Raw genomic sequence first — 22182 nt, 5'->3', positions numbered from 1 at the left:
ACCTTTTAGCTAAGAGTGGGCATTGACTAGGCCTGGATATAGGGAAGGGCGGTCCCCTCGCACCCCGAAAGCCGTCAAACACTAACGCGACTGCATCATTTTAAAGACCGATTCCATACCATCGTAAGCCGACCACCAAGAGGAACACTCCTTCTTGCCGCGAGAATACAAATTCTACTTTACCAAGCTGGGTTTACAGATATTCTTTTGCAAGCAGAGGATGTGCTGGCAGTAACGGATGCTGTGACTGAAATCTTTAACTTGCATTTATTATCAAAGTCATACTGTTTACATCTGTAATGTCAACAAGATGCCACAACTACAAAAAAAGATTGTGCACATTGCAGTTTCAATGCAAAAACCAGTAAAATGGAAATCCATTTTGTTAAAAAAGTAATTAAAATTACTCCAGAAAGCAACTGAATTCTTTTAACACCTTTACAACGAGTCAAATTAAAATGGTTAACAAGAAAAAATACAAATTCAGAAATCTGGTATCAGTGTTAAAAAGGCAACTACTTAAGCGTTTCTATCAATTCGCACATCAATCTCCCGCCCACGGAGCTGTATCCCATTCATCATACGGCAGGCTCGCTCAGCTACTTCTGGGGACTCAAATCTAACCACACCACATCCTTTAGACTTCCCATTCTCCATCTTGATATCAGCGTACAGCACATGACCTTCAAAAGAAAAGAAAGGTTCTTGTTTAACCTAGCAGGTACCGCGTAACCCTCCACCGAATCGTGCTTCTCCACCTTACGCCAAGGCGCGCCTCTAGAAGCTACCACGACTGCGGAACTCAGAGCTGCAGGACGACTTTACCAAGTCACTGCTTCAAAGAAGAGTTCTCAGTGTACGAGATGAATGAACTCCAACCAGCTCCCTCACGTCTCCTACCAGAAGCAGATGAACGGAGCAAAGCAAGAAGCTCGCGAGCCCCGGCCACCTCATCAACGCACGCTTCGCACCCCAACCGATGAGGCTGGGCCTTGGTTTTGCCATCGGACAAACTGCACAAGATGTCTGGGAGCAAGGTCTGGGCTCAGCAACAGCTGCCATGAAAAACTCCCCGACGCTGAACGACGCAGTCAGCAGCCAAATTCAGAATTTTTCCAGTTACTTAGTTAAGGGCAGTTTCCCCAGACAACTACATTCATTTAGACACAAAGAATCTGTGCAGGTGCTTTTCAGCAGTCCTCCGGACTCCCACATCTCCAGTCCTGTGCCTTTCAGCAACTACGAAGAGGCTATCCACACAATAAACCCAGCCCCCCAGACGGAGAGGGGAACACTTAGACAACGCTGGTGTCAACTGGGTTATCAGCTGGCCAGGCACTTGTTTTTCAACACTGCAGAACTCTCACTGCTGTAGCGGGGAGGGTAAACATCCTCACTACACTTGTCAGGGTTAAGGTCTAGTGTTTTGGATGAGTCTGAGTGAAATTTCAGTTGACACACTAGTGTCAGGGGCAGACTCGGGAGTTACTGTTGACTTCATATTCAGTTCTCAGACTAATTACCAGTGACAGAGTAACTTACCACACTCATTAAATTTATCTTTCAGCATTTTCCATGTAAAATCAAAAGGCAGCTGTGAAAAGAGAAGAACAGAGCATTACTGAGGACCTGCCGAACGATCTGCAATAACTGCCAACTCTTCAAAAGATGTCCCCCATCCTGGGACAGCCACTGTCCAGCACCTTCACTTTCAGATGCTGAGCGCTCTTCTCCTGCTAAGGAAACAGCTTCAACTCAAAAGCCCACCTAACTCCGCCTCTGGCAGCATCCAGTATAAACACTCGGACTGAAGTCAGCCAAGCACAGACGAGATCAACATGTCGGTACCCACTCATTTCGGGAGGAAGGAGAGGTAGGAAGAAGGCTACTCACATTTCTCACAAATATCTGACAGGCTTTTCTGGCCACCCCAGCTGCAGGTCCTCCAGTTCCTCCAAGGGAGCCTGCAAAATTGCCTGCAAAGTTTCCACGTTCCATGTCCATTGGTCTTTCAAAATTGCTTCCCATTGCAAGTCCCATGCGATCTATGCCTGCTCCCATGCCCTGTCCCATAGCAGGACCCATTCGTTCCATATTAGTGGCTCCAATGCGCTCCAAGCCCATTCTCTCCATGCCGGCAGCACCCATACGTTCTATTCCTATTCTTTCCATAGGAGTGGCACCTATGCGATCCAAACCAGCTGGCATTCTCTCTATGACCTGACCCATTCCAGTTCCCATTCCAGCAGGGACCATACGCTCCATGCCTATACCCATTCTATCCATGCCGGAACCCATACGTTCTACGCCTGATCCCATCCTGTCCATCGTGGTGCCAACGCGGTCAATGGCAGCCCCCATCCTCTCGATACCGAAGCCTATTCCAGAGCCCATCCTTTCTATGCCAGAACCCATCCTCTCAATAGCTGGGCCCATCCTCTCAATGTTAGGAGCGATGTGATCTATGCCCAGAGGGGCCATTCGGTCAATTCCTGAACCCATTCGCTCCACGTTGGAGCTCATGCGATCCAAAACGAGACCCATCCTGTCTATTTCTGACCCTACTCTCTCCATCCCATGCCCCATCCCGGAAGGTATTCTTTCTATTCCCGAGCCCATACGATCAATGCCAGGTGCCATCCTCTCAATCCCAGGAATGCTGGCATTTCCACCACCTGGAACACAACACACAGATTATCAGTAATGGTACAGGGACAAAAACACACCCTAAACGCAGGCTTACGCCACCAAAATGCTTTAGCATCAGTCGGAAAAGTGCCTGCACCCCGATTGTGCAGCAGCAGAGCACACAGCAAAGCAAAGTTTTATTTCAGAGGGTAAGAGCACTGCTGTTGATGGCGCAGACCATGACTACGGCATGGGATTCAGAGGAGCAGTTGCCTCAGACCACATCCTAAAGCTGGGATGGAGAAAACTTTATCCCCTCGCTAAGGAGCTCAAATTGCGAATGCGCAACAAAAGCCTTCAAAAAACACCCAAAGGAGAGTATCTCGAAGGCATGCACAAACCGAGGATAAGATCAGGTGGCACAGTAGTATTTTAAATACAATCCTAGCTGCTAGCTGTCCTGTGGGACCCCTGGGGGTTACTGCAAGAGCAGCAATTCAGTAACTGAAATGACACTTCAACTACAGACTGCTTGGAAGAGGAATGAAACCCCATCACCCCTGCCATGCAACCACGGATTGCTTCAGCCCAGCCAGGGAGAAGCTTTCACAAGGAAAGCCTGCCCAAACCGAAGGGCTCTCTTACTGCCAGCACTCCAAGAAAAAGAAAGCAAATTCCACACAAGAACTACAGCAGAGTGACCACGTAAGAGTCACAACGCACACTTGGCCTTTCAGTGTGGCAAGAAATACACGGCTTCCTGTGCCAGGAACAGGGTTTTTATCTCTGCTATATAAAATGCCTTGACTGAGTTGTCCTGACTCTGCTACAGAGCCATGGAGTTCCTGCAGCAAAAGGAACTCGATAGTTTAGGCCACGCTGCTGTTGCACGAAGGATCTCGCCCCATCCACCAAATCAAGTTTACTGCTGCAAGAAAATAAATCATCTTGAGTTTGATGCTTATTTGAGGGGAAAAAGCCTTGAAGAAAGCAGGTGCTCCAATTGTCTACATATACTTAATGGAGAAACAAGACATGTAACCCCAAGTTGAGCCTGTGCTCAAGAAGACTGAGGCGACCATTTACGACCAGCACTCATCCTGCTTCAGCTCTACCTTAAATTGGGTTATGTGACATTTGTACTTGTGCAACAAACCTGGCTTTTTTTCAGCCAACTCCTGGTTATCAAGTGTTGCGATTCGGCCATTAAAGACATTAAATTAGTCCTGTCAATTGGGAAGGAAGGAGAGGCCTGCCTACGGTGAGGTATTTGGGTTCAGCTTTGTTTCAAAAGCAGTGTTCAGTACTTCACTACTGAAACAGCCCAGTAATTCCGGAGGGTCGCTGGCAACTTGCTAGGAAGCTAAACCTTACACAGGCAGCGGGAAGGAGCAGGACTGTCCTCACTGGAAAAAAATTAGTATCTTACCAGCAGCATTTCATAACTGGACAAGTGCCAGAGAAGCTGACAGTCTAAAAATACTTTTTTCTAGTCCTCCAGTATTTTTAAGTGTTTTAATGCATAATATTGCTCATCTATTTAAAAATTACCTTCCTCAAAGCTATTCTTACTGATTTATGCGCTATATATATATATATATAAAAAAGGCCGTGAGTTACCACAGTGAACTGCTGCTTTACATGCTCCTAATTTTTTGGAGGCTGCATTTGCTTTGCAACCTTTCCAGGTAAGGATTTCTTTATTTTTAAAATGACACAATAGGTCACTTTTCCTTGCACATGAGATCGAATTTTATAAAGAGCCACCTGAGTAGCAGCAGCAAAACTGCACTGCATTTCGCCTTCTTTAAAAATGAATTTAAGGTGTACCAAATTACCAGTGCACAGCAACACCAGAGCTGGAATCAAGCTGTACACACACAGACCAGAGGCTCACAGGAGACGCTAAAAACGTGCAATTTTTGAACCTTTCCCCAAAGCAGGGTAATACCTTACACCACCTCAAAGCAGGTACAGACAGAACAGCACTGCACTTGCCTTGCTCAGTTCACGCAGTATTTTACACCAAGTTATTTGGTACATCCACAGTCCTCCTTTTCCCAATGGGGTTCACAAGGGAAGACCAACAAGAACACGAATTGCAGTGCTGCACGAGTTGCACTTTAAGGCATGCTCATCCATCATCTGACGTGTCAGTCTATACCAGATCCCCAAAATGCTTGGGTGGAAGGGAAGGACATTCAGGTCTTCCCTTATTTTTCCCCTCTACTGTCTAGGCCACAGACTATGTTTCAGTGACAGGATTAGGCCATGGATCATTCATATGTGGGAGTTTAGCACAGAGGTTCATGACACAAGGCAGTGATTTAAGACTGTTGGAAGGTTTCCTGTGGCATCCAAGATTCCATGACACAGCCCTACAGATCACTTCTAGTGCGTCCAGCTGCCTTCACCCTTAGGAGTTTGATCAAAACCAAACTGTTACAGCAAATATAAAATATAGTCTGATATAACAAAAGACACTATTTTTGTGTGCAATTCAGGTATGAAAAGCAGGTGGTAGAAGTGCTTAGGTTAGCGTACTTACCTATTCCTCTCTCCAAGGTCTCTCCAAAACCACGAGACATTCCCATTTCATTTCTTCCAAACTCTCTTTCAAATCCTCCACCCATGGCACGATCCATCTCTGAAAAGATTAAGTTTGGTATGTTCTTCGGGGTGCCCAAATGACTCCCGAGAGAGCATTTAAATACAAGCGTAATTTCTGAAGATTAACAGCATGGTATGTTTGTTTATGATGTTCCCTTGATTATCCTGTCATGTCTTCGAGACAAAAAAAAACCACAACAAAAAGCAGGACCTGTCTCAATGTGGACACACGCTCTGAAGCAGCCACTTTGGAGAAATCTTTCTGGTGTATACAGACAGTTTTTCTCATTCTAAACTGGGCCTTCAAGACAACCTCGAATCCCTTGTTTTCTGCGGCTCAGAGGCCGTGAGTGACTTGCGGGCACCATGTCAGCCGTAAGGTTTGCCCACTGAAAGGTGGGAAGAGGAAAGTGGCCAGTCTAGAGAGCCTCTCCCATGTTACACTGTCGGAGAACACAAGCCAGCAGTTGGATATACAAAAAAACCAATGCCTACCGCTCATCCTGCCCATGTTCATTCCAGCTGGGAAGCGACCAATGTTTTCCATGCCGCCGAAAGGGCCTTCCATTCCTAAAAGAAAACATTTTTTCAGAGATTCTTTAGCGCTGTGTTTCAACTTAACGCTGCACTTCACCCACACCAGCTGCGTTCACAGAACGTCTCCACGGGCACCAGGAGAGCTCTGCATCGGAGTCACAACACAGAGCCTGGTCAGAATTTGTTCACCCCGTATCTCCTCAACCAAGGGCAGTTTTAACAAGTCACATGACAAGGCACGTTTAAACTGAGGTGTTAACCCTTCCCCATCCACCTACAGCAGTTTTATTAGTACTCGAAAGGAACAAGTTACTAAACTGGCGACGATGTCAAACAACACAAAAGCCTGCTAGACATATAAAGCTAAGTTTACGTAACTTTTAGAAAGCCCAAGCTATATACATGTCAAAAAACACAGCTTACCTCCCATTTTATTCATTCCAAAGCCCATGCCTTCCATTCCCATTCCTCAAAATAAAAGAGAAAGCTTTATATAGCAGACGTAATTCTACAAGAGTTCAGCCGTTGGAGTGGCTGTAGAAAGAGAGACCGTACGACACGTCCAGCGTTTGGACTGAAGAGCTTACATGTGATAACTCCGATCGCAACGTTCCTTCTCACCAAATAAAGCAGCAAAGGGGAAAAACCCATAAGCGTTTATAAATTGAAAGCTGAATGTGTGCTACTTTTTAGGTGGCTCTTTCAAACTTGTGCTATTTAAACATTTCCTAAACAAAGATTTGCAAGCCCACTAATAAGTGTTAAAAGTGACATATGGTTTTAAAAGTTTGATGTATATTTGCAGTGTCTGCTGCTCATGCTCAAGAGTCAGAAAATGAGAGCTGTGTCTTGACCACAGTGGGGGGGAAAAAAAAAAAAATGGAGCAGTTGGTTAAATTCAAGTTTCTATTATCAAGCTCGTTATTCAGCTCAACAAAAACTCATTTGGCTTTAACACTCCTAACACACTTCAACTTGTTGTGTAGGCAAAACAAAGCTATCTACCTTCTACACGGCTTAAAGCTCTCATGAAACAAAAGCATAGGAGTAATCTTCTTACCTCCAGGTCCCATGTTGCCCATTCCCATGCCTTTGTTTATATGATTTGCATCAATAGGTTGACCTCCAGGTCCTAATCCCATGCCAATACCACCAAGACCATCTGAAGAAAATATTCAGATATCAAAAAAGCCTTCTTTCCATAGTTTGACAAAACAGCAAGTTTTATTCTTAAGTAATTGACTTCCATTCTCCAAAAAGCTTGCTGTGTTCCCACTTTGGGGCGTGTACTTAAAGCATCCAAATGTTTAGTAAATCCAGAGTAGATGTGTCTTGAAATATACTAAAAACTATCTCAAGTTTGTTTTTTGTTGGGTTTTGGGTTGGTTTTTTTTTTTGCATAGTCCGTTTTCCATCTTACTAGTGAGAAAACTTGGTTGGTTGGTTTTAAGCTGACTCCTGAAAAATAACTGGCTAGAACACTGCTTATTTTGTGCAACTGCTCAATCTAAGGAGAATAGAGTGGGCAATTTAGTATGAAGATCTCTAACCTTTGCACAATATTACCCTCAATTGACAAATGGCTTGTTTCCACCTTTGCCAAGGTTCTTCCCTTGCAGGCAAGAATTTAACCACAAAGTTCAACCTAGTGTTATGATAGCCACCTATAGAATTCAGAGCACACAGCCAGCCTCTTCTCTGAGCAAACAAGATATTCTCAGGCATAATTTTGAATTTTCCTGTACCCAAATGAAATAAGGATTCCCCCATCCAAACAGAGAAGAAAAAGCCTTTATTTTCCTCATAGTTAACCAGGAAGAGAGAGTTCTCTGCTTGCACTTGCACCAAACAACAGCTTAATGGCATTCTTTGCCTATGAGAAGAGAACTTCCTCGCGTACAGCTCAGCATAAAAAACACAAGTGTTGAATCTTGTTTTAAAACAACGTAAGATACCCCTTCCCCGCCCCAATAAAGTCCAAGAAACAGGCTTCCCATCAGTATTTATTGATTTTTATACACAGGTAATTAAACTGGAACCCAATGACTTTCTCTTGAGAGGTATGCCATTCCAGAAAGTCGAGGCAGCAATAAAACCCAGGAGTGATACTGCTGCTGCATAAGGCCTTGACAGATACACAGAAAACTCAACTAATTAAGGGACGGATTGATTGACAACTAAAACCGTGCAAGTTAGCAGCACACAACAGGCTTGGTTCCCATGCCTAAGAAAACAGCAACCGGCTGAATGAACAGAACTAGGTTAACAGCCCCACTTGGCCTTTTTTGCTGTATTTAAGCAAGTTAAGCCTGTGTCCTCCCACCTCTAGCTCTTCCCTTCCAACCAGGACTCTTCTTGTTCAGTACTTTCAGTATCTTATCACAGGATGGTTGAGGTTGGAAGGCACCCCTGGAGGTCACCTGCTCCCACCCCACGGGCTCAAGCAGGGTCACCTGGAGCTGGTCACCCAGGACCGTGTCCACACAGCTTTTGTGTATCTCCGATGATGGAGACTCCACTCTGGGCAACCTCAGTTCTCAGTCACCCTCCCAGTAACGCTTCTTTATATTCAGATGGAGTCTCCTGTGTTTCAGGACACTTAGGCCTCTTATCTTTCACTGGGAACCACTGACAAGAGCCTGAATCCCTCTTCTTCATACCATCCCTTCAGGTACTTATATCAATTTGTAAGATCCCCTTTAGGATCCTGAAGACCTGGAAGACTTTCTCAGGTCCTCAATTCAGCCCTTTCAATTGAAGGAAAAGCATTAGATACCCAGAATACCATTACATAAAAGGAGGCACACTTTTCCTTGCTGATGGATTAATTACATTTCCATTAAATCCCACTATTAACAGCAGCTTTACAAGGCATCAGGGTCCTTGAACTGCAATTGGGATGTGGAAGCCTTGAGAAGGTGAACGGGATACTGTTTTAAGACAAGCTTCAAGCTATGAGCTGAAGAAAGTATCCAAAAAGAGAGATGAGACTGAGCAGCTCTTATTTACTATTTCCCTCTTTGATATTATTTGGACCTCTTCCATCCCAGCTTTCCAAAATGTGAACATGGGCCTTATTGGGGCGGGAAGTGGGCCCCAGTTGCTGAACAACAAAATAAGAAACGTAACACATGCAGCCACGAAGGAGAGACTTACGAGGAAGTTGTTGGGGTCGCTCTGGAGGAAAGAAGTCTCCTTTGGGAAAGGCTCGCTCGTCCTAAACACAATTCAGTACATTAACGTTTGCAAGAAAATAAATTATTTCTTGTCTTTTTAATTAAAACACAGCACCTTTAAGCTAAAGCAATCTTCACCGCCTTAATAATTACCTCTTAGTAAGATAATCAGAATTAGCTTTCCCCAATGGCATGAGTTGACATCACTAGGAATAGGTAAGAGACATTTCCCCCACCCTCAAAACCACACATCATCCAAAATCAGGAGCACAATTACCAGTTCAAAAAGCTGTAAAAATCTGAATGTACTTACCATTTTCACGTGCATCGGCCTGTCAAACAGCAGCTGCCCGTTAAACATCGCTGTTGTTTCATTAAGGATCATTGTTCAAGCACCAGAACCACCCAAATTCCTAAAGCTTTAAGCGCTATCTGGTGCGGAGTACAAAAAGCCAGTCAGAAAGCCACACCTCCCCAGGCTGGTTCTTAAGCTACTCTTCAACACTAAAAAGCTTTTAAAATCCAAAGAATTGAATGTTCAAAGAAAGGCTTTTCAAAATTAAAACAGGAGTTAAAAACACTCTTCTGGTTAATCTTAAGTTCATTAAGAGATCACTCAAAACATGACTCCAAACCAGCCTCGGTGTTTAAATGTTTCATCAGTAACTTCTGCCATTTAAAACGGGAAACCACTGTTTTCAACATCTCCAAATCAACAAATAGCCAACAACTCTGAGTAAGCCACGCTAGTGAATCACATGACAATTGTATGTCTTCCTCCCACTCGGTTTAGCTGGTTAGGTGCACATGCAGAAAGGAATTAGCATGCAAACAGAAAGAGAGCCTTTGGGAGGGGAAGGAAGGACGTATTTTCCTCCTTTCCACACCACAGTCACAAGCTGGGACATCACGCACACCGTAACATGTCTATTTTATTGTTGGGTGGGTGGGTGGAGTTTTGTAGATTGCCGTGCAGCAAACCAAGCTTGCGCAGCGTAAGGAACACCCCACGTCAAGCCATCGTACATGACAAGACGCACGATGTGTTGTTTTCCTCCTTTACCTCCATCACAGGAATTTAAGATGCCTTTCCTCAGAAATTGCATTTTAATACTAGCTACAACCTAGAGACAGCCATTTATTACTTAGGCTAGAAATACACATCTACATGGGAAAGAGAACCCACTTTGTCAGCGATTCTGAGTGAACAGCAACAATTCTTTCACAATGGACTTTTTTCTCTTTTTCACTTTTCCTCATGTTTTCCATCCACTGCAATGACTTGACCTTCTGTGCCACGGCAATATCCTTACTTGTAATACAATCTGTACTCTCACCCTGCCTGGTTTACCACGTTATCTCCCTATTTACCATCATTTCTCTTCAAGGATACATATAGCCTGAACCGCCTCTATAGCTTGCTCAAAAGTGACAGTGCCAATCCCACGACTTTTGCCATCTTTATCTTCTAGTATGTCTGCCCGAACCACAACACCAGCCATGCTGAATACTTCTTTCAGTTTCTTCCAGCCAACCTTGTAATCCAGCTGGAAGACAAGCGATATTGGAAGCATGAGAAAGATTTCCACCGGAAGACAGCTTTAGTGTTCTTACATTTCCCTCCCCGCGACCAGCGATCTCAAACAGTCTCCACAGAGACGGGATAAAACGTAAACAGCATGAAGACTGTTGTGGAGCTTAACGCAACGTTCTTGGCTTTGTTCAAAACTACAAATTAACAGATGCCGTAACATATGGAATACATCTTAATTTGCAACCTCACTAGCCCAGAGATTCAACAAGACTAGCCACAGAGCAAGCTGCTGCTCAGTTTTACTGGAACAGAGCTGAAAGCCCAAGTTTTTCTTCTAACGCGTTAGATTTAACTCAGTGAAGACCCAGACACTCTCTTCACGGATCACGCAGCACTTACATTTGCAACAAAGACAGTGCTTCCAAGTCTCCCTGCCTGCAAGGCGTGAATGATCTCATTGGGGATGTTGGGATTGTTGAGGATACTAGGCGGGATATTGATCATGCCGGGGCCACCCGGGCCTGGACCAATACCCATGCCACCAGCTGCTGCCATCACCTTCTGCATCGCTCTCCGGGCATGCTCACCATCAGGATCCTGCAAAAACACAAACAGCAACTCTGTTCCCTCTGTACTTCCCTAAATGCACAGGGATTCAGTGGCATGACTACAAAGGGGGACTCCTTTACACAGGGTATCTGCTCCCTACAGATATCAAACTCCTTCACGTATCATTGCCAACCACTCATTTTCTTTTAACCAATATGCCAGCACCCTTCCAATTGTTCCTAATCATGCCTTTCCCCTGATTCTGGAAGCATTTATCACTTACAATAAAACAATATTCAACAATAAACCTCACAGTTACATCTGTTCCAAAGACTGATAAAGCCAAAATGACATTGGAGAGGTTTGGAAGACAAATGCCAACTAACTCCTGGTGTCTCCAAAATAATGGAACAATTCATTTACCGTGCACTTGGGCTTCTTTACAAGACAAGACACAGCACGTAAAATTTCAAAATTGGCTTGGGCAATGCCTTTTTCCCCCCACACACTGACTTTCTAACCCAAAACACACCTTTTAATGTATCCCCCTATTACTACATAATCTCACAATTTTAGGACATGCTAGAGAACATGAAGTATTGGATGAAGAATTCAAGGAAGGAAATAAGACTAATTCTTGTCACTTCACTTTATACTAAAAGTGAACGTAAGCACCTTCACAATACAAGGTGAACTTAGGTTGGTAACGTCACACTGTATTCAGTGAGCAAAATGCACCAGCACTGCCGAAGAAAGTAAAATGTCAAATAGAATGAATTAGTCAGAAATACAGAAGCTTTAAAAATAAAAGCTAACAGAGTTAATTTGAATCTTGATCTGAATTTTAAGACTAAACAACAGCATGTTTTGAAAACAGGAGAAAGGACAGCTTTCACTGTTACTTCAGCTACAGAAAATCATAGTAGTCTGAGGTGGAGAGCACATTAAAGTGAATACAAGTCACTTTTAAGTTTAAATTTCCTATTTCACTGTTAAAAGAAGGTATTGTTTGAAATAGATTAGCTCCAATTGAAAGCCAAGAGTGGCTGTCATATAAACTCTTCCAATCAGGCAAAGAGCTTTATCTGTTCCGCCGTAAGTTTTTATTATGTCACAGGCCTTCATGCTCCTCAGCAGTGAGACAGCCAACAAGGAGAGGTGTGTGCCCCACAGCTGGCAAAACTGATGCTAATGGTCATCACAACAGCTCGATTTGTTCCACAGTCAGACCGGGGCACTTGGAAGTCCCTAATGCTGGTAAAATGCTTCTTCGTGGATTTCAAGTATAATTTCATACACAGAAATATTCAAGTATGACAGTTTCATGAGGAGTTGGGCAAGTTACAGCCAACTCTCCTCAAGGACTGACAGCAAATGGCAACCTGACCTCCAGTGCTGACGGTACGTCACACACAGGAAAACTGACCTAGACGTGGCCCACTCATCTTTTCCAAGGTCGTCTTAGAGAAGTCAGTGCCTGACAACCTCCAGGTGCAACTATGGGGTTTAACCTTCCATTTCACCTCTTCCTTCCTCTAAGGGGTAGCAAGAGATCTACAGTGTCAGAAGATGCCTGGCCCCCAGAAGCAGGCTGCTGCCCCGAGAATTCACCACTCTCAAATTCTGCCAGATGTGAGAAGTGCTGTCACTTGCTGTCCCCATCCTTCTCCCCATGTGCTCCTCAGACTACAGCAAGAGGGAGGTTGCTACGGGCAGACCTTCTGCACACATTCTCTACCTTACACTCACGCAGACATCCTTCACTCCTCACCATTAAGTGGGGAGGGCACAACAACCCGACGCCCACTTAGCCAAGATGACAGCTCGCATACTCTAAGGCCAAGAGGCACGGCTAACACTGAAGTAAGTCTCTTTTTGTCTGTTTAAGTGAACCTCCAATGCAGCTACAGGTACCAGACTGCTGGAACACAACTTGGATCTTCTCAGTGGTTAAGAATTAACTCATGGCACAGTTGAGCATGTCACACTGGTTGACAACAGCACAGCCATTAAAATGGAAATGAGTCTTTGAAGAGATCAGCTTCCTCTGAGGAACTGTATGCAGAACACATTCATTACGATACAGAACTAAAAGGGAAGGCAGTCACAAACAAACAGTAATTATGCAGGTTTCTTCTTCAAATCACTGAACAAGAAAGTACACCTGCGGTTAAAGCCAAACTCTTGCCTTGTCGAGTTCCACGCTGCCACCAGCAGTATCTGTCCTTTAAACGCAGTTCAGGCGCGACACCACGTTCAAACTCAAGTTCAGCAGCACCGCTGACGGTAAGGAAAGGTTGACCGTCCTTTCTTTTTTTAACCCTATTTGACAAGTCCTGCCTTTTGTCAATTATTTGTATCTATAAACGAGTTAGCCATAAATCTTGACTAAGAACTACCCCTTCACCTTCAAATTCAACATACTGAAAGAACAGATGCACGTCTTACTTCTTTCACTTTCAATGGTCTTCCACCAAGACTATGCTTGTTCAAAACCTCTGCAGCCTTTTTCATGCTTTCTTCCATCTTGAATTCAACAACACTGTGGGGATACAAGACATCTAAGAACATTGCTTATTTTTAAAGTTTCCTTATTTCTTGCGATAAAATCATAAGTGAACTTACGCGCATCCCTGACGAGATGATCCCACAGGCGAGTAACGGGGAGGAGAGAAGGGAAGAAAGAAGAAATAAAGTAAGTAAAAACAGGAATCACAAAACCACTCTATTCTTTTTTTTTTTTTAAAAAAAAGATGTCAAGGCACATTAGTTAGCCCTAAAGCGAAAATAAACAATCTTACCCAATAAAGCCTTCAATACTCGAATGCCATAAGATATAATCTCTTATGCGTTAACAGGATTAAACTGTAGTTTCTGAAGTTGTAACAAACACAACTAAGTCCCGATTCTCCGAGAAAAATACCACACGCCTCGCGTGACCTGCTCTCCTCTTTCGTACAGCGAAACCCTTGCCATATTCTCTCACCCTAAATCCATTTCCTTCAGTAAAGTGTGCTCCTGCTAGTATTTTCCTTGTAAGATACTGTCGCTGGACTAAAGGACTTAAGTACCTATGAAGGCAATAGACATTTACATATAGGAATTGAGTTTACTGGCACAGGAAGTGTAGTTTACAGAACCTGCTTCTGCGCACTGGCCTTACAAATTCAGCAAACCACTACAGTGACGTTTTCCAAAACACAAGTCTTGCTTTACTATTCCGTACCACTGTACATACTGCTAGGGTCCGTGGATCATTCAAACAGCCAACGCCAACTGAACGCAGTGGAAGACCACCCTACCGCTGTGTACAAGGCCCCAGTCCCACCTCCTCCCCAGCCCAAAGAAGCTTAAGCAATCCTGTGTTATAGCCACTAAGCATACACACTCTCTACCTTCCTGACTTCGCTTCCTTCCACGCCACCATACAGTTACATTTGTCATGTAGAAAATCCACAGAAGAAATCTCTCAAACACTTACCCTTGACTTTCCTTCAGCGTCCATTAAGAGCTCCACGTATGTTACCTCACCAACTACAAATCAGATTCCAGACGACACATATACCAAGGGAGAAAAGCCAAGAAAACAATGGGAATTTAGAACAATCAACAACCGTGTATGGAGCCTCTGCCTTATAAGAAAGCCCAGAAACACTCCATGTTCTCTAGACCACAAAACTGGACAATTACAGGTATGCAGTACGGTCTTAAAGCAGTTAAACATGTTCTTGATTTTCCTCCGCTTCAAAAGCCAGCTATTTCCGCAGTATCAGTTTCCTTGATCTTTAGTACCCACTCATTACTTGAGGCAATCCAAATCCATAGGAAAGGCTGCAAGAACAAGTTTCCTTTGCTCTTCATAGTACAACCTTGTCTCCACAGTCCAGAACTTGAGCAGTTATTTGCTTTTCTCTGGATTTCAAGACAAACTTCCCAAAAGGGAGTCAGACTGAAACAAGAGATCGCTGACTGCCTACTATTTATTTCAGCAGTTTAGCCTTTTGTTAAGCCGCAATAAAGTAATTTTTAGCTTCAACAGGTGGCATTTAAGTCTGCCATACTTGCGCTCAAGACAAAACCGTCTACAGCAATAGGCAAAACACACTAGAAAACGACATCTGCACCTTTCCTCACGAGATTAGGATTGCCTTTTTACGGCCACATAACCATATCGTGTGCCTCCAGAACACAACTACCGAAACGGCTGCTGCCTTTGAAGTGACTGGCATACAGAAGAATTATTGAAGAAAACTTTTTTTTTTTTTAAACTTTTTCTTTCTGGTTTCAGAATTCCTAGTTTCCAAGTTTAAGACAGGGTGACTCCCAGTTGCATCATCTAGAAGGTGGAAAGCAGTCTTGGGGGGAAACCACGACCCAGACTGAATACGGATGGCATACTGAGCAAGGAACCGGAGCCTCACGTTCCAGAGTCTCTCGGCCAGGGACAGAGGTGTTCAGCCTGACCTCCCGCAGGATCAGCCACTGATAGGACACCTCGTATCGTTATGCAGAACAAACATCTTACAGGTCTCTCTCAAAGATGGAAGAAAAGGAATGCTTAATGAAATCACTTCGTTTTTTTAATCTCCTCTTTTAAAAAATAATTTAGCAGTATCAGCATTCCAGCTAGACAGAATAAACCACCTCTGATCCACTCATGTCTGAGGACAGCGTTTGAGACAGAGGCTAACAAGCACATCCCTTCGAAAGGGACGGGGCAGATCAGTGTACGAGACTCTCCATAGCTTCACAATGCTTCTTGAAATAAAGCTTAAATCAAATTCCACTCTAGAATCTGAGCAGTACAAGACCATGGAGTATCCATGGAGTTGTTTCCACAGTCTGTGTGGCGAGAAGGCCTGCACTGTAAACAGCCCTCCCGGACTAGTCCTTGGTGGTAGCTGGGGGCCGTGCCAAATATCGAGCATTACCAAGACGTTCTGAAGCCATCCATCTCAACAGCAGCAGCCAGAGTCCAACCAAACTTTGATCAAGAATGAAAAGGTGATTCGACAATTTATGCAACAAATCCCCAGATTATTCCTACAATACCAAACCGCTCCATTTCACAGAGGCCAGAAGTCCCAATAACACTACTGAGCCCCTGGATTGAGGGCTCTCCTCTCCCAACCACGGATCGAGTTCAGCGACAATTCTTACTTCAGAGCCACACACACACTTCCAAAGAAGTTTGCCAAGCTTGAACGTATTAAATATGATTTAACATTTACTCTTTTAACAAATCTCTGACCTTTGTACCACAAGATTTCCAGGAGTCTATCACAGCAGCGATTGTTTGTCTACTGGAAAAATCTCGTATGTGCCCATTTTGCTCAGTGCTTCACATTCAAGCCTCACAGACACCTAGATTAAAACCTCAGTATACATCTGAGGTAGGTGTTTTCCTTCAAAGGACATCTGAACTTCCTGAAGAGCCAAATTAAAAAAAAAAAAAAACAAACACGCAGCAGGGAGGGGAACGACACAAATAGCAGAACAGCTCAATACTCAAGACACCAAGTCCAGAACCACCACAATAGAAATGCCTTTTTTTTTTTCCCCCCACCTGAAAAACATGTAAAACGATTCAACGTGACAGTTCTTCCAGAAGACTATTGTCTGAGGCTGGCCAAGGCAACTTTGTAAGAACCTCTGCTGGCTCACGTCTTATTTGGCTTTTTCCTGCATCCCAAGCCACAGTATGCCAGAACGTCAGGCACCGGGGACACAGCGGCAACAGCTGAGAAGGGTGGCCTACAGTGCACAGGCAATTAAGCCGTGGAAAAGTGCCCCCAGCAGATCCCCATGTACCAAACCTGCATCAGAGGGCAAAGAAATGCACAGGGATCCCAGCAGGTTTTCCTTCTGCTACAGAACAGTTAGCTTTTTTTGTTGGTTTTTTTTCAGGAAACATACCCTATATTCTCACAAGTGATGAAATTTTGTTGGAGCACAAGACTGTTACTCAAGTTTATTACCAGACCAGCGTCCAAAGGGAGATGAAATTCACATTTTTAACTATTTAACTATTTTCTAGTTTCTAAAACTAGAAAATACTAGTTTTAAGTCAATGCAAGTATAATTAGGGAACATGTTCCCTGTTGTGTATTTTTAAGACTTAACTCAGAGCAGATGGATTTATTTATGTTTTAAACCTCATGCTTGAGAATGTTCAGAAACTCGATGTTTCCTAAAACAAGAGATTGAAGCAGAATATTGCGATAACTAGAAATACAAGCCAAAGGAAACTCCAGTGTTACTTATTATAGGCATTGAGGTTTTCCCCCTCAAACTTTACATCCACTTTCCAAAGCAGTGTATCTGCACAGCAAATTAAGCCCTTCAAGCCAGGTTGGTTGTCAGCATCCGGACGCTCTCCGACGACTGTTCAGGAAGCTCAGACCAGTATGTCCACGTGGTGATTTGAGGCATGGCTCAGGTGGATGCACCTCGCCCTGAAGACATACCTGGGAAGTAACTAGGGTAACAAGCCCAGGCATAGGTGTCAACTTTGAAGACTCTAAACTTGGGCAATATGATTTTAAGAGCCAGCGACAAACCACAAAGCTCTGAAAGGCGTGAAAGGTGCAGAGAGACAAGTCCCAGTAAGAGGAGAAGCGCAGAAGCTGAAAAGGGGGTAAATGCTTTATTTCATGGCATTTTCTTTGGCCTACAGGGTCAGAAATAAATAGTAACTAGAGAAGGAAGACTCTCAAGACATTACCAAACCTACATGGATGTCCCAGCACCTTCTGAAGTAAAGAACTACAAGCAATGTAACTGATTCAAGAGGACCCTGCCATCAAAAGCCTTACACGTTCACCATGAGCCAATTCAGAACTGGTCACAGCTCCTCCTTCATTTAGTGTTTAAAGCCTGTGACAGCCAACCTCTAAAATGATACAGGGGGGTGGCCTTGGGCTGGAAGGGAAAAGAAACACACTTTATATACATGTACAAAGCTTTCGTTTAGAAGGGGAGAAAAACATTCTTCCCCAGCAGAGAGAGGGAAGAGCTGGCAAGCTCTTTTAGAGCAGGGGAAGGGGAACCTCGGTTCTGCATGAGAACCCAGAAAAAACACATGGGTAATCTCGGCTCTAACAGCCTGGGCAGGAAAGATGAAGTGCCAAAGCACATATCGACTGACGAAGGACAGTGCCTCCATGAAAAGGTGGTTAAGTACATCAGAGCATGTACTGAAAGCAAGGGGGAAGAAGTCAGATGTGGAACAGCACTTCCACATTGCTTATTCATCCCTGTCTGCTGGCACACTGTGACAGAATCTTGGGCACGGAAACCCAGGGGACCCTCCACTAACAGCTGTCTTCAGGTACTGGAGTTTAAACTGATAGTACCAGGTAACAAAAAATACTGAACTACCATCTGGGTTCGAGAGCAAGAGGGCTTAAATTACTCCTTCAGGAAGCCACACAGGTTCCAAAAATTTCTGGATATGGAACAAGAAAGAAGGCAGCACGTGAAGTTTAGCAGCTGCTCTTCTTCACAGGAAGTTTAAGCTTTGTTATTCCTTTTCCTCCCAGCTCTTCAAACATCCAGGTTTTGATATGGAGAGGGACGCACGCCTGCTCCATACGACAGCTCTGCCTTAGGTAACGGTGGGTACAACCATGCCAGTACACATGGGGTGTCCTGGGATCTTGGAATGTGACACGAGCATGGCCTTGACTGCATCTGCTCCCAGCTCTGGAACAGAGCAAATCATAATCACTGCCTCATCTTACAGCTCATCTGCCTCCTTGGATTGTACACCAGCTCGCTACTCTCATCAGGAAAAAGGTTTAAAATATAAAATGCTGTATTTCCTAAAGGAATCAGTAAATATCTCAAATACAACTTCTTTTTTATCATACGGTATCACCTCACTTGTGCCAGCTGCCAGGAAGCACTGCCTTTTCCCTCCTTAAGACAGAGACATTTGCTGGGGGAGAGATTAAGACGGCTGGTCAGCATTCAATCAAGTTTATGTTTAGACTCCGCTTACATGCTGAAGAACTGCTGCCTCATTCTTCTCCTGAAGCCCTTCACCAATTGCCAGTTAGCGATGCTGATTACGTCAGTTTAGTGTTTGTCAGCCAATACAAGGGAGTGTCAAACAAGAACATTTTTTAATTTCGTTAACAACTGTCATACTGCATACCTGTAATTGAGTTTCACCAACAAATACACTGAAATGACTGAACCAAGGCATTACTCTTGAGAGGTCACCTTTAGAAGACTTCCGATGTACGCATCTGAAAAAACCAGGTTGCAGAAATATGAGCAGACCTCAGAGCTCAGGACTCCTAAACCATACTTACTGACGCAAACCAGCCGACGGAGGTGAACTCCTCCTACGTTCAGCAACCTGCTATGCCATTGCTGCTAACAGCTTACGTCTCCACGACTGCCAAGCGATGGAGCAGGCATATGGAACGCCTATGTTTACCCTGTGCGTACAGATCTGTTTCACGTGCTCCCAAAACCTCCGGGAACATTTGGCCTGTAATTCTTACACTTACAAACCAAGAGTTCTAACATTTCGGTTTTTCCACGGTCGCATTCCTGGTTCTTGGAACTACTATGCCTTGTATCGAGAAGTACCAATTGAGCCCAGGTTCAAGCACAGCACAAGAGCACCAATTTGGTAGGAGTCAGCGACTAATTCGAATGAATCACAACTACGCAGCAAGTCTAGACTGCTGTTTTAACAAGCAGTCCCAAAAACCAAGAACAATGCTTCTCAATGGTTAGCGTAACAAGCCCTGCAGACAGAACGAAGAGGTTTCAATGTTCCCCTAGGAGTATCTGCTGGAATGAGTAGCTGAACAGCAAGGCAGGAAACAATCTCACACCGGACTTTTCCATCCACGTGAACTGGAGAGAAACCACAAGACACTTGGAACGGAATTCAACATAGCACTTAACATTAGACATCTACACATACTCCTGTGGACCAGCGTATCTTGCGCAGCCAAGGCACCTCGGCTATCGTTTAAGGCAAGGGGCCGTTCATAATCAGGGCCTGTTAAAGCAGCCTTTAAGACTGGAATGCTTCACGTTACAGAAAACCGTTGCTGAATCTCAAGCATCAACGTTTCACAGCCTCTAATTATGGAAGTTTCCCAGGGCTTATAGTCCTGAAGTTCGTTACGCAGACTCAGTCCCATTTTGCCTCCGAAGACAAGTGTTTTAAAACCGTTGGAAATTTGGTTTCCCATTCACCAGGCCACGCCTTGCGAACACATTAACTATCGTTCCTTGCCTACGTCAAACACAAGCGAACACTGATCGCTACTTTGTGAGACATTTATAACTGATGCTATGTATTTTAGAAGTGACCCACAAGAGGAATGGTTGGATTAGTTACTCCTTTTGAGACATTTTAAGGACGGAGAAGCCAAGTATTTTCTTGCCACTCCGCTGCATTTCCAAGGTGACTTGAAAACTAGTAAGCCGGGCATCAGCTTAAAGAAATAACACTCCATTTAGACTTTTCACACCTGAGCGTCACCACCAACTGAGCTGACTAGCTCGACTTCACCTTCTTCAAGAGATGAAGGTACTAAGGTCAACAAACTAAGGCAGCTCCCATTCACGTGGGACAGTTAAGTAGAAGCAGGGAAAGCAGAAACACCATGAACATGATTTCCAAAGCACTAACCATGTTGCAGCACATGCTAAAGCACAAACCTGTTTTTTCTTTTTTTGCAGGTCACCCTTAAATACATTTTATTGCTACCAAATGGCAGCAGGGCAGATAAAGCTATCTAAGCACAAATCGCTACGAAGTCTGGGGACACAGCTATATATACGCACACCAGATCAGCAGTAAATAACTACCTTTATTACCCAGAAGATATTAAAATGCTTCAGAAAGTTTAGTTCATGTCAAGGCTAAAATCTGATAGAAGCCTTATTTCCCCCCCTCCAAGAAACCTACTCTTCAAAATCTCCGATGAAGCGCTCGCTATTAGCGCTGTGCCAACGTGCCTGTAACGGAACTCGCCAGCTGGAAGGCTGCCAGGAAGCAGCTGTTGTGTAACACCCAAAAAGGCTTCAAGAAGTCCTTTTACAAAACTCCTGTCACTAAGTTCACCCAGAACTGCAGCTCTTAAGTTTACAAAGTCAGCCACAAGTAAGATGACAGACATCACTTGGCCACCTGAGTTGTACATTACCTTTCTCTTTGACCAGGTCTTTCAGAGACTGCCACTTCACATCAAATGGAATATTTGTAATAAAAGCTCGGTATCTTTTAGCAGGATTAGCATATGGCTCAAAGCGATTTCCTCCTCTTTTGACACTTTTCTCTTTTCTTTTTTCATTTTGGCTTGGTCGTTCACTTTCACTGCAAGCAAAGAGAGACAATCACACACATTAACTACTCTGGCATTTGATCCATGTCATACCACCTCCTGGAACATAACTCATTATACTCTTTACATCAAAACTTGCAAAGTTTCACCCATTATTTGCAATACCGTACTCCTTCCAACCAAAAGTTTAACCAACAGTACCAGTGCTACATGTGTATTGTAACAGATTTCCTAACAGCAGACAACTGATAATATGAAGACACGCTATTTTCTCCCACATTTATCCAACTTAACCGAAGTTTTTGATTTCATAAGCTGAATCTCTTGAAAGTCGACCAAGCCTCACTCTGGCTTCTCATGCTGCTCCAGACCAAACATCCACCCTGTTTATTTTCTCCTTAGCACACTACGCTAAGCGAACACCTTTAAGTCAATAATACATCGACCCACCATATCTGCAGTTTTACACTAGAAGATTTTAACAGAATAATCCTGTATCTAACTAAACACTCAGGTCAATGACCAAGGTAACACTTTTTCCTCTCCTCCAATTAATATAGTTTTTGGACGACACAAATTCCAAGACTCTGTGCATTCCAACAAATGTACTGAATAGTTCTTTTCACTATTTCAGAAGATCAGCTTTACAGGTCAAAAATTAGAAATTAAGACCTCCTCCATCAACCCTGATGACCATCAGATCTTACCAGGAGACAGATACCACTAACTAACAATATTTTAAAAAAGCCACAGGAGAATGAAATACCTCAGCCTGACACGATTTCCTTAACTAATCCAATTAATCCTCTTGGTCACTTTATCCTGGTTGAGA

The 22182-nt window shown here is 43.8% G+C and overlaps 1 protein-coding gene across 2 annotated transcripts; it reads right to left on the bottom strand.

Moving 5' to 3' along the window:
* Positions 1-248: 248 nt before the first annotated feature.
* Positions 249-21377, bottom strand: HNRNPM (heterogeneous nuclear ribonucleoprotein M). Of its 2 annotated transcripts, XM_010152956.1 has the most exons (15): positions 21213-21377; positions 14516-14568; positions 13660-13667; positions 13483-13576; positions 10885-11082; positions 10345-10498; positions 9265-9314; positions 8932-8992; positions 6836-6937; positions 6199-6243; positions 5734-5808; positions 5177-5275; positions 1894-2675; positions 1543-1594; positions 249-683 (listed from the first exon to the last, which is right to left on the bottom strand). In XM_010152956.1, the coding sequence occupies exons 2-15, from the start codon at positions 14537-14539 to the stop codon at positions 520-522; spliced, it is 1908 nt and encodes a 635-aa protein (XP_010151258.1). In that variant the 5' UTR covers positions 14540-14568; positions 21213-21377; the 3' UTR covers positions 249-519. The 2 variants fall into 2 exon arrangements, with proteins under 2 accessions (XP_010151258.1, XP_010151259.1); XM_010152957.1 differs by lacking the exon at positions 6836-6937.
* Between the last annotated feature and the right edge of the window lie 805 nt (positions 21378-22182).

Source organism: Eurypyga helias, unplaced genomic scaffold (genome assembly GCF_000690775.1).
Source record: "Eurypyga helias isolate BGI_N326 unplaced genomic scaffold, ASM69077v1 scaffold1946, whole genome shotgun sequence".
Classification (NCBI taxonomy): Eukaryota; Metazoa; Chordata; class Aves; order Eurypygiformes; family Eurypygidae; genus Eurypyga; species Eurypyga helias.
This window is presented reverse-complemented; position numbering and strand designations above follow the sequence as displayed.

What these genes read in the sequence shown, in the direction of transcription:
- HNRNPM (XM_010152956.1), bottom strand. Translation starts at nt 14,539, where the DNA reads ATGGACGCTGAAGGAAAGTCAAGG. An exon ending in GAACATGGGCAGGATGAGCG is followed by an intron (nt 5,276 to 5,733) that starts GTAGGCATTGGT and finishes TAATCTTTTCAG; the next exon opens with AGATGGATCGTGCCATGGGT. An exon ending in AGATAAATTTAATGAGTGTG is followed by an intron (nt 684 to 1,542) that starts GTAAGTTACTCT and finishes TTTCTTTTGAAG; the next exon opens with GTCATGTGCTGTACGCTGAT.